Source organism: Tarenaya hassleriana, unplaced genomic scaffold (genome assembly GCF_000463585.1).
Source record: "Tarenaya hassleriana unplaced genomic scaffold, ASM46358v1 Cleome1, whole genome shotgun sequence".
In the NCBI taxonomy this organism is placed as follows: Eukaryota; Viridiplantae; Streptophyta; class Magnoliopsida; order Brassicales; family Cleomaceae; genus Tarenaya; species Tarenaya hassleriana.
The window spans coordinates 9,326,005-9,338,520 of record NW_010960187.1 but is presented as its reverse complement, the minus strand read 5'-3'; the positions used below and the strand labels follow the sequence as shown (position 1 = coordinate 9,338,520).

Sequence of the window (12,516 nt, the reverse complement as noted above, 5' to 3'; positions counted from 1 at the left end):
AAATATATTCATGTATATATAATTTAAATCAATCCATATTATCACTAAGATAATGCATTTTCTTTGTCATATGTTTACATAATGCATTCCGTTTTTTATATTAGAGATTAAGAGAAATCAAAGGAATTAAAAAATATGTATTATTTGCTAATATATTTTTGCTTTCATAACTTTTTTGGAAGAAAAATAAATACATTTTTATTCCAATATTTTGAAATTTTTGTATCAACATCTCAAAAGATATAATCACATGATATTGGATTCTATCTCATGAGGCAACATGCAAAATATGCAATACAAAAATCCCTTTTAAATAGATTTGATTATCGGAGAAAATTAGTTAATTTGAGAAAAAAACATTATTAGATCGTCTCTTTGTAAACTCCACCTCTCTCTCTCTTCTCTCTCTCTCAAGAATTTTCCACTCTCTATCTATATTCCAATACGCTTCTGAGATTCTCTCTCAACGAAACGAAATCATCATCATCATTCATCATTCATCGTCATCCTCCTCGTGTGTTCTCCTCCATGTTTACCTCTCGCTCTCCTTACCATCCATCGTCTCTATTCGATTCTCCTTCCCCCGATCCCCGTTGACTTCGACTCCCTCTCTGTCTTTCTGTTTCTTCATCGTCTTCCTCTTTTCAACGGTTATCAGAGACAGAAATGGACCAAGCCCTTCTCGATGACATCATCAATCGGCTTCTGGAGGTCCGAGGCCGACCCGGCAAGCAAGTTCAGCTGTCGGAATCGGAGATCCGTCAGCTCTGTACTCACTCCAAAGAAATCTTCTTGCAGCAGCCCAATTTGTTGGAGCTCGAAGCCCCCATCAAGATTTGTGGTAATTTCGCGTCATGCCCATCTCTGATTTCGCAGGAGTAGTTTCTCGTTTTGAATTTGGTTCGAGAGCTTCTCCGCGATGGATGATTTGCGGCTAATGTTATGGGTCCTAACCTGTTTAGCGTACAGTAGCTCTGGAGTAATTGATTTTCGTGGTCGATTATCCAATTCTTGATCCTAAATTTTGTTCGAATATCTGCCTGTTTCTCTGTACTTTTGATCTTTAGAATCAAACTAGGGTTTGGTTTCCGCATCAATTTGATGAATTTGGGTGGCTATTCTTATTCTTTTTCTGAGATTTTTAGGGCATTTGGATTTTGTTTCATTAGTAGATTATTTTATGCATAGTACTTGTTTGATTGTATTGCAATTTCATTCCGTTTTTGTTGTTTAGACGTAAAATGGGTGACTCCAAGCTTTGAATTTCACTGATATCAGTAGGGTTTAAACGAAGCTTGTCAAATTTGTCTAAATTTATGAGTCCAAGTTTCTGGTTCTTGAAATTTTGACTACCAAATATTAGAACTTCTGCTTGTAAATTCACTAGCTTCATTTGCTGAAGACTTTATCTTACGATTCCGTGAGAGTAGCTGTAAGTAATATGGAGATATATTTGGAGGTTGTCAAACATTGAGAAAGTTGTATCGTCCTTCATAGATTGATCGATCTCGAGGTTTAGAACTAGAAATTGCTGATAGCATGTTTAGGTACCCAGTATGATGTGTTCATGAGGAATTATCGGTAGCGTTCAGACAGAGATATGCATTCTCTAGATAGATCTCATTTGAATTTAACATCTCTGTTTCATTGGAGCAGCTTTCATATGTTTGGTCTTTTTTTTTGGCTATCTGGAATTTTTTTTCCTTTTGAAGACTTGGTGGTTTTCTGAATTGTTCAACTGCTTTTTCACTGAAGTACTACTTTCTAGGTTGTTATCATTTCAATCATGATGGTGACTTTACTGGTAGATCATTGCTAATGGCATGTGATTTCAGACATTTGATTGTGGACCCATAACTTAATTAGGAACATGTATTTGAGAAAGAATAGTAGTTCTTGTTCATGCAAAGCAGTAGATATGGACTAAGTAGCCGCTCGTTATCTTCCTGTTTCCGATACTTTTTTCTTCACATCCTATTTTTGATACTTTGCACTGTAGAAATTATTTTAAAATCAATGTTGTAGTCACCACAATCTTTTATATAATTCAGGAGATATTCATGGCCAGTATTCGGATCTGCTGAGGCTATTTGAATACGGTGACTTACCACCTCGTGCCAATTACTTGTTCTTGGGGGACTATGTTGACCGAGGCAAGCAAAGTCTTGAAACGATCTGTCTTCTCCTTGCTTACAAAATAAAATACCCTGAGAATTTCTTCCTTTTACGTGGAAACCACGAATGTGCTTCCATAAATCGTATATACGGGTTTTATGACGAGTGCAAGAGAAGGTTTAACGTCAGGCTATGGAAGGTATTCACAGACTGTTTCAACTGCTTACCAGTGGCAGCCCTTATCGATGAAAAGATTCTCTGTATGCATGGTGGTCTCTCACCTGACCTTCAGAATTTGGACCAGATTAGAAACATGCAGCGCCCAACCGATGTTCCAGACACAGGTTTGCTATGTGATCTTCTCTGGTCTGATCCCAGTAAAGATATCCAAGGTTGGGGAATGAATGATAGGGGCGTTTCCTACACTTTTGGAGCTGATAAGGTCACCGAATTTCTGGAGAAGCATGACTTGGATCTCATCTGCCGTGCCCATCAGGTCTAAACCATCAAATCTTCTGTCTCATTTCTGTTTCTTTGCTAAATCTGTACAATGTTGATGTTTGACCTGATGCCTAGATTCGATCCTAATCTGTCCGGTAAATTTGGGCGTAAATTGATGACTTTGACCAACCCTGTTAGTATTGTCGTCTAGTCTGTTGGTTCTGTGTCAAATTAACCTCGGTGTGACATGATTAATACGTTCTGTTGGTGGACGAAAAATTAGTCTGTTTAAAACTGTGTAGTTGTGTTTCATATTCTAGCAAACTATGTATGAGTGTCTTCCGTTTGTTTGTTTTAATACAACAATCTTACCTTAATCCGACTGCATGTGACTCATTGATCAGAAAACGTCACTTTAAATTCACAAACCCGTTTATGGAGGATTTGTCTCTTAATCAGTGCACATATTTTTGGAATCTGCTGTCATATTTTTTTTATTGTTTCATTTCGATATGTACGGTTTCAGGTCGTAGAGGATGGGTATGAGTTCTTTGCAAACCGACAACTGGTGACAATATTCTCGGCGCCTAACTACTGCGGAGAGTTTGACAATGCAGGCGCTATGATGAGCGTAGATGACACTCTTATGTGCTCGTTTCAAATCTTAAAGCCTGCGGATAAGAAACCCAAGTTCGGGTTTGGGAGCAGCACGGCTACAACCACCAAAGCCGGTAGCCCTTCTACCGGTCTTAGCAATGTGTTTGGAAGCACAGCCACTGTAAAGCCTGGTGGTTCACCTGCCGGGATCAAGGTTAGTAGAACGATACTGCTTTCCATCATCATCTGTATTAGTTTACGTAAAAATTGCTACTATAATATCGTGCATTATCTGTTCATTTTAGACGAGGTACATATGACGAAGAACGGTTCGTTTTACTCGAGGTTATTGGATTTCGATTCATTTATCAATGAAAACCGCCGTTTAAACAGCAAAAAATTGGGTCTTTTCTACGTGGGTCTGATCCGAGCGTTGAGTAGAATAAAACCCTCATCTTGTTCTCAACATAGTGTTTTCACTCTTCATTTCCTTATCCTCTCTTTGTGGTCTGGGTCGTGTTTCTTTTCGCCATATTATTATGTCTATGGACTTGGGTTGATTTTCATAGATCTTACTCTGACCGTTAACACTCGTTTTTTCGATCTAAACCCGGGCCAAGTATCGGGTTTTTCCTCTTGGGATTGTACCATTTGCATCAGTTTTTTTACCCTGATAACTTAATTCACAATTGATTGACGACCCTTTCCTTCTCTCTTCTGTTAACACTTGCTCGAGACTTTTATCGATAAATCATGCGATTAATCTAATCGATGGATTCTCGTTTTCTTTTGCAGCCGTTCCTAGGGTTAAAAGGATGAAATTCGAGAGAGATTCGTCGACCCAAAACCGCCATTGAAGACTTGAGCTAAGCTGAGGCTCCTTTCCTTCATTGTGTGTGACAGATAATCTTTACATGTGTATGTCTCATGTCTGTATTAAGAAAACTTAGAAACGGGAGAGAGAGCCATTGGGAAAATTTTCTTCTTCTTGTTTTTGGATATAACAAGTGTTCTTCTTGCTCGTCTTCTTCCTCTGTACACTTTAAAAAAACACGTGTGAAAAAGTCCAGTAGCTGCAGGGAAATACAGTTGGTAGAAACACGACGCCGTTTTACTCCCTCGTTCTTCAGGCATGTACACCTGGTAAGTATGCCTTTTGTTCTCCCCTAGTCTTCATTTTTTTTTTCTCTTAAAACTTTTTTTGTTTGGGGCCAAATATGTTGGTAAGTAGTTTTTTTTTTCCATTGCACTGAAAGACTTTTCAATTTTACGATGGAATTTGGTTATATATTTACGTAAGTTTTTCACTTTTTATCCTTCTTTTTCGTTTTGGAACACAAACTTGAATTTGTTAATAACAGTCGTGGTTATTACAAATTGTAATAATAGGATGATGGGTTTTTTTAGTTTTAACCCGTAATATTAGAGATGGATCAACTATTACGGCCCAATAATATTGGGTACATGCAAATACATCAACTAAGAAGCAAGATACTCGGATCCGAATTGAACATTTTATTTTATTTTTTTATATATAACTGTATTTATTAAATTAAAATCGTAAATATAAATAAAAAATTATTTATAATTTTGTCGGTATCCATGAATTGGAAAAACCTGAAATTGTGCCCGAACCTACGAATAGTGCATATGCATCACACCCAATCGAAGGTGAGTCTAGACGAAAAGAATTCTGTAATAAAAAAAGTAATAAATACTTTATTATGCCCCACATGATAAAAAAAAATGATAACTCGAAAAAAATATATGAAGATAAGCATCGGTACGAATATGCTTAAACATAACATATATGTATATATATATTCTGCGAATAGTATTGAAAAAATAATAATGAAATAAAAATATGCAGTCCGGAATCTATCTATCAATCAAAATACAATAAATTATTTTTTTTTTAAATTGCTTGGCAGAAAAGAAAAAGGAAGGAATGGCTCAAAGGAGCAAGGGAAGGGTGAGAGGAGGTGATGCGGCGAATGGGAGGGAGTAGCCATTCCACCTCTTGAAGGGTCCAAAGCACCGTAACGAAACCTAAAAATAAATTCCAAATGAATATTTATTTCTACTAAATTCCCAAATTTTCGCTTTTGTCCGAATCCAACACAAAATGTGGATACGAAACCCACATGTGCTTTCCCGACAAAGAAACTTTATATACGTGCGTGTGTGTATATATATATATGATATGTGATATATATATATACACGAAGATCATATATCATATATATATATATATATATATGAAGTGCAGAGAATAATTTGAAGAGGTTTCTAGATCTAAACTCAGATAATTACTAGAATTCTACTAGGAAAATTGGGGGTTTAGAGGCTATGTCGACGTGTTTGATCTCGAGACATTATGCATGAATTTAATTATTTGTATTTCTAGTTGTGCCAAAATAAAATAACAGATGCCTAATTTGATTTAAAATGTTTGTTCATATTATTATTGCGGAGAGTTGATTTTCAATATTTCATCCAAGAAATGAAAAAATAGGCAAATGATATTATTCTTATCTTTGATCAAATGATGTTGAAATTGATCCACGCTCAAAGATTTCGTATAAAGATCACCAAACCAAATTTTAAATGATCTTGGAAAAAAAACAATTACAATCAAATTCTAAGTGTTTTGTCCCTTAAAAACACACAAATACTCTCTCATAGGAATTAAATTTTTTTTTAAAAAAATATATTTCTTCTGTTCTTTTTTGGTCCCAACCTTATGACCTATCGTCTTCATTCCTTTTTTTTTTTTCTTTTTGTCCAAATCTCCCTGTCCTTTTTTTTTTTTGCCTTCAAATAAAAAAAATATATCAACGGTATTTTCCAAGCATTTTCCTTTGCGGGTACGTTAGATACCATGTGGTAGTTATGATACAAGCGTTACAAGACATTTATCATACAGCTGACATGGAAAATGACATTTTTATTTAATTATATTATATACGAAGTGGCTGCTTATCAACCACCACGTCTAGCTCCTCTGTACGGACCACTGACTCTTCAAATTTACGTTGATCTGCCAGTGCACAGATCACCACGTCTTTGCGGGTCCCACACGTGTGTATAAGATTTTATCTTTGACTAACAACCATTACTCAACATTTGACGAAACTTGTGTTCCCTCTCATATTTCTCCGTAATTCTTTTGCGATAAATTCGGATTTTTTTTATTATAAAAGAGAGATTGGATTTCTAAAAGTGTATTCGTGATGATATTAAAATCCAATTTTGGGTGGTCTAGTGGTGGTGAGAAAACATACAAAGTATGGTCTCAATCTAGGTTCAAACCCAAGTGTGGGCTTCTTCGGCGGGAGATGTAATCAGACCAAAAGTTCGGTGAACTTTCGGATTATAAAAAAAAATTATCAAAAAAAAAAAAAATCTGATGGATATAACGATTTTATAAATAAATAACGGGCAGAATTTATGATCAGGTTAAATATATAATGCCTTTAGCTGGAATCGAGGGGTGGCTCTCAATTTTACATAAAATTCCAATCAAATTTAAAAAAAAATAAAATAAAAGTAGATATAGGTATGGATCTAACATCTTATCAAAAATAAAAATAAAAATTCAATCCCAAGTTCCCAACATAACTAGATCAAAATTAATCCCTAATATTTACATCATATTTGCATATTTTATAGAAACACCTGATTTGCAATCAAGTCGCCCTAACAATTATCAAAAGCATAGGACCCATCGACTCCCTATCTTAAAGGTATAAATCGATAATCAATAATCCATATGGATTGATGTTAACAAAAAAAACTAAAATATTTGTTTTTTTTTCTAGATATTCTTGATTTGTTTTTCATTCCGAATTAAAAAAAAAAATAGTTGTTGGGAGCAGACATAAGATTCCATATCGCTTTACCATTAATTAAGGAATGATTATCAAATATAATTTAATTAACTTTACCAAAAAATAAAGTTTAATTAAAATGATGTGGCTGCTTTGGAATCTAAAAAAAAAATAAGTTAGTGGGGATTCAGGCTGAACAGTGAACACTGTCCACTTATAATATAATAAAAATATGTCTTTGAGATTTGGAATTAGATAATATATAATTAGTAGAGCACTAATGCATATTTTATTGACATAATAAAAGAAAAATAAAATTCTAAGCATATATGTCTCTACATTACTTAATGCGTTTATACCATTACAAATAAATAATAATCGTTTATAAAAAAAAATAGTTTTCTAGAAAGAGACATGGTTTATTTAAAATCTGTAAATTTCAGGAATTATTTGTTTGTTTTGAAAAACAAAATCATGCGAAATACATATTTTAGTTATATAAAAAGAATGATAGTGAATAGGTGGGCCCTAGTTATACTTTTTGAATTTTTGCTTATCCAATTGACTAGTAATTTTGGTCTTTTATATCTTGTTTTTATCAATTACAAAAATCCAAACAAAAAAACAATTAGTATACAAATAAATCAATGTAATAAAATATAACTATATTATTTTTTAGAAAAAATTATATATAAATACCTAAATTTTTACAAAAATCCCAAATAAATACCTAAACTATAAAATTTTTATATAAATATCTGATTTTTCTAATACTATATAAATACCTAGACTTTTGAAAAACTCTTAAATAAATCCAAAATTCATTAATCATATCGCTAATTTTTATTTGAAAAAAAACTGAAATCTATATTTATTTGAAATAATTTTTAAAAATCTAGATATTTATATATAGAAGTTTTAAAATTTCAGGTATTTATATGAAAATTTTATAGTTTATATATAAATATGAGATTTTTATAAAAGTTTAGGTATTTATATATTATTATCCATATTTTTTAAATGTAAATGATACCTTTTCTTTTAGCTGATTTGAATCCATAAAAAAATATCAAACTCTGCCTAAGTTAAATTTTAAAGTAACAAAACAGTAAAATTCAAGCGATTTCTCTTCTAATTTAGAAGATTTCTTGTTTTTTTAAAATCAAATTAAGATTTTTTTTGTTGAATATCAAATTAAGATTTGACAACTCATGATCTAGTTTTCAAAGATTCTTTATGATTATTCTGACATCTTCCTTGCAAGAAAAAGTTACAAAATATTGGTATGATCCAAAAGCATATGCTATAAAATGAAATATCATATCGAGGCTGGAATCCTCCCTCAAACAATTCCATGAAAGAATATGCTATAATATGCTCCCATAGTCTCCTATATATATATATATATATAATTAATTAAATGAAATAAATCCATGTTTTTCTTGAGGTTATCGAAGATTCCGGTATTTTCTAAATTTGACTCAAACTTTTCTTTTGGAAAATGTGCATGGAAACGAAAGAAGAAACTTGAATTATCAAAAAAGAAAAAAAAAAAGTCAAATTATTTTGAAAACGCGCAACGAATTTTTCTGAAAAATCGAGGCGTTATTATTTCTAGAAGTAGAGCAAGAGTTGTTTCAAATTTTAGTTTTATTTTTATTCGACCAATTTTATATTTATTGTTTATTGTTTAAATTTATATTTTTTTTAGTTTTATATTAAAATTCATTTTTATTGTGATTATATTGAATATAATTTGAAATCATTTTTTGTTTAAAGATATTCATTCTTAAAAAAATAATTTCGTTCATTTGGTTTGGATAATATGATGCTGTTTTGTTTTTTTATATATCCAAGTTAAAGAAAAGGCTCTAATAAACTTCTATTTTCTTTCTTCTTCATGATGGTACATGCAGTAAATGCGTTTATTAAACAGTCAACTTGTCCATTTAAAATGAAAAGAATCATATGCAAAACAGCTTATTGTACTACTTATACAATAGGTTTAAAAAATAATTAGTTTCATATCTAATAATTGATCTTCCCCTAATCTTTGGCTTTGATTTTAACATGGAGCCCAAATTGTACTTTTTGTGAGAGGTCCACTAATTTTGTAGCAACGCATTTACTTTGTATTGTCACCATCTATGCGATAAGAAGACTTGAACTAGAGACAAATGTGTGAAGTCAATGTCAAGACGCTTGAATATAAATCCCAGAAAGAGATTCCATGAATCGTCACATGGGTGTTTCTTTTTAATATTAAAGATTAGATGAACCAAAAATTAATTAGGAAATTAACGTGCTTAATTAGAAAGGGGAAGCATGAAATTAGGGGCATGACCGGAAGTGGAGTTTATAATGAAATTAACGTGTTCTTTTGTTTTTGTTAGAGATTAGTTGGACCGTACGTATACGATGAATATAAGGAGATATTTTCTTTTTTTACAAAAAAAAAAAAAAGACATTATTATTACTTATTAACATTGCTTTCTCTCTCTTTCTTTTACTCACCCAAGAAACGAGCAAAACAAAAAAAAAAAACCCGTAAAAGGCGGGGCAGGACCGGAATCCTCTGCTCTACGGTCTACCTAAACCTTATATACACCCTCACCCCCAAAACCACGAGACAGCCCAAAAAGAAACCCTAAACAAAATCAAAATCTACACCCTTCTTGGAGAGAATTCAGAAGAAAGACGCCGCGATTCTCCCACAAAAGTCTTCGTCTTCCTCATCTTCAGCAAGCATCTCCATCAGCTCCTCTCTTGTTGCCGATAAGCTAATTTACATATGCAGAGGCATTCCATATGATTATCGACTCCGGTTATCGATACGAGGGCTTGTTTATTTTATTTATGTCTGTCTGCTAAAAAGATCAGATGAAGCTGGCATCAGTTTCACCTGCATTTACAATCCATGGATGCCCTGAAAAAAACAAAACCCACAAAAAATAATATATCAGAAACCCACAAAAGTATGTAAACAATGCAGAGCTCACATGGGTGCTACTGGGTTTTGACTTTTCGGCTCCAAAGGGCAGAAATTTTCAATGAATGCAGAGACACATATTTGGGGTTTGATTCCAATCAATCAGTTTCTTTTTTAAGGGTTTTTGAAGAAATGGATCAAACACGGATCCAGATGGGTACAAGTACCTGAAGAATCTCACCAAGAAAAAGTACTTGACAAGTATAGATCTGGGTCCTTTATAAACCAGATTTCATTGTAAAATTGAAAAACCATTGAAAATTAACGGCCAATTAGTGAAACCCATAAGAGAAAAATTCGTTCAAACCCAAGAAGAGAGAATTTATGAACAGCCCAGATGATAAAGCAGAGAAAAACAGAAGGGAGAAACAGTGGAGAGACTTACTTAGTGCCTGTTCAGCTGAAAATCTTCTAGAAACATCCCTGCAGATCATCTTCCTCAATAAATCTTTCGCAGAAGACGAAATCCCCCGGAAAATCTTCGGAGGAAACCGAAGATTCCCGCGGATCACAGCTTCGAATATCTCCTCCGCCGTTTCACCGTAGAACGGAGGAGCTCCGGCGAGCATAGTGTAAAGAACGACGCCGACGCTCCAGACATCGACTTTATCGGCGTACGGCCTCCCCGTCAGAACCTCCGGAGCCACGTAATACGGCGTACCCACGACGCCTACGGTGGTCTCGCCCTCACCCAACCAAATCCCAGACCCAAAATCGCAGATCTTCACCATGTCGTTTCTCAGATCCACCAGAATATTCTCCGGCTTGATATCCCTATGAACAACACCGACTCGGTGACAATGCGACACGGCGGAGAGGATCTGCCTCGCGTACGACGCCGTTTGGGCCTCAGAGAAGGGACCGGAGGAGACCAAGCGGTCGTAGATCGTGACCGCCGGATCCACGAGCTCCATGACGATGGAGACGGAATCGACTGTGTCGATTAGGTCATGGATTTGGACGATGTTTGGGTGTGGAGACAACAGAGCCATGAGCTTGGGCTCGTTGTCGATGCACGCGCGGTCAAGCGCGTCGTCGGCGAGAGAAGCCTTGTCGATCGTCTTGCAGGCGAAGAGATCTCCGGTCGACGGCGCGTACACGCGCGTGACGGTGCCGAACCGACCCCGACCGATTTCTTCGCAGATTTGGTACTTGTTGAGGTTGTTGTGGAGTGTTTGGCTGCAAGTCATAACTTTTTTTTTTTCTTCTGTGATGGTTTTTTTTGTTGTGTTTAGGAGTTAGATAGCCCGTTGGGGGTGGGGATTTATAGAGAGAGGAAGCTTATGGGAAATAGAGAAATAAAAAAAATAGGAATATTCGGTTTGATGCTATCAGGTTCTATGGAGATTCCGTGGGTTTTCGTTACGGTTTTTTTTTTGTATAATTATTGAATTTTTATGTATCAAACTTTAAATTATATTTCATAAACGGTAACTTCCACCCTTTTCTGTAATAAATATTTCTACATTAATATTTTACTCTCTCTCGTTCCAATTTAGCTAATAACCGAATAATAAAATCTATCTAAAATCGTCACACATAATTGTAATCAAACCAAATCTAATATAAATAACGAATGAATGATTTGTATTTTTTTTTCTAAAATCGAAAATTAACTTAATAAAACGAATAAAAAAAAAATACAAATTACCACCTAGATAACATAGTTTCCCTTTTGTTTTTTACTCCATTAATATTTCACTTACTAGGATTCACAACATTACTATTAATAACACATATTTTTTGGTGCCATATTAAAAATTCCTAGATCCAAATTAAATAAGATATTATTGTATTCATGTTATATTGAATATAAAATCTGTATATATATATATATATATCAAATTGAATTGATAAAATTTAATAAATACAAAAACAATATAAAAATAAATAATTTTTTAAATAAAAAGCATAAAATCAAATTAAATTAAAATTAAAATTAGAAAATGTATTCGTATTTATACTTTTAATTTTTTTCAATATACATTAACAATTTTTTCAATGTATTCACGGTAAGACATCTAGCGGAGAAGATATCCAATCAACTTTATATGAGAAAATAAATAATATTGAGAATTCAATATTGATAAATGGGAACGTTTACCCACTCGAGCACGTTATGTTTCTTGTTTTTCTTTGAATACTACTTCATCATTTGTTCTTTTTACAGTCTAATCGATGCTAGGGTTTGCTTGATCACACTTTTTAAAGGATTATATTTCGTTCATTAATATGTATATATGATTTTCGGATATTTATAAATATAAATACGTTTTTTCCACAATCATATAGTAAATATCTTAAAGTAAAATAATTTTTATTTAATTTTATATAAAATAATGAAAACTAGTTTTATAACCAGCTAGACACATATAGAAATATGGTCCAATCCAATATTATTAATTGTCTCCATTGTAATCCTAGAGGTGAAACACGATTAGGTGGTGTACCTGTTTGCGCCCCACCCAAATATGTTACGTGTTCTGCCTACATTTCTCAAAATTATTATTAGCCAATTTCTCAAAACTATCATTATTAGGCAGA

The 12,516-nt window shown here is 33.5% G+C and overlaps 2 protein-coding genes across 2 annotated transcripts; one reads left to right on the top strand and one right to left on the bottom strand.

Annotated features, from left to right (window-relative positions):
• Window positions 1-394: 394 nt before the first annotated feature.
• Window positions 395-4,270, top strand: LOC104821300 (serine/threonine-protein phosphatase PP1-like). The gene is made up of 4 exons (XM_010552124.2): window positions 395-841; window positions 2,052-2,611; window positions 3,083-3,367; window positions 3,949-4,270. The coding sequence occupies exons 1-4, from the start codon at window positions 667-669 to the stop codon at window positions 3,970-3,972; spliced, it is 1,044 nt and encodes a 347-aa protein (XP_010550426.1). The 5' UTR covers window positions 395-666; the 3' UTR covers window positions 3,973-4,270.
• Window positions 4,271-9,448: 5,178 nt separating this feature from the next.
• LOC104821293 (phosphoenolpyruvate carboxylase kinase 1) lies at window positions 9,449-11,225 on the bottom strand. The gene is made up of 2 exons (XM_010552111.2): window positions 10,358-11,225; window positions 9,449-9,909 (listed from the first exon to the last, which is right to left on the bottom strand). The coding sequence occupies exons 1-2, from the start codon at window positions 11,160-11,162 to the stop codon at window positions 9,860-9,862; spliced, it is 855 nt and encodes a 284-aa protein (XP_010550413.1). The 5' UTR covers window positions 11,163-11,225; the 3' UTR covers window positions 9,449-9,859.
• Between the last annotated feature and the right edge of the window lie 1,291 nt (window positions 11,226-12,516).

Bases quoted from the DNA above. Each gene is read 5' to 3' on its own strand.
- LOC104821293 (XM_010552111.2), bottom strand. From the start codon at position 11,162: ATGACTTGCAGCCAAACACTCCACAACAACCTCAACAAGTACCAAATC. The intron at 9,910-10,357 runs GTAAGTCTCTCC...TGTTTTTTTCAG, and splicing joins TTCAGCTGAACAGGCACTAA to GGCATCCATGGATTGTAAAT.
- LOC104821300 (XM_010552124.2), top strand. From the start codon at position 667: ATGGACCAAGCCCTTCTCGATGACATCATCAATCGGCTTCTGGAGGTC. The intron at 2,612-3,082 runs GTCTAAACCATC...GTACGGTTTCAG, and splicing joins TCATCTGCCGTGCCCATCAG to GTCGTAGAGGATGGGTATGA. The intron at 3,368-3,948 runs GTTAGTAGAACG...TTTCTTTTGCAG, and splicing joins GTTCACCTGCCGGGATCAAG to CCGTTCCTAGGGTTAAAAGG.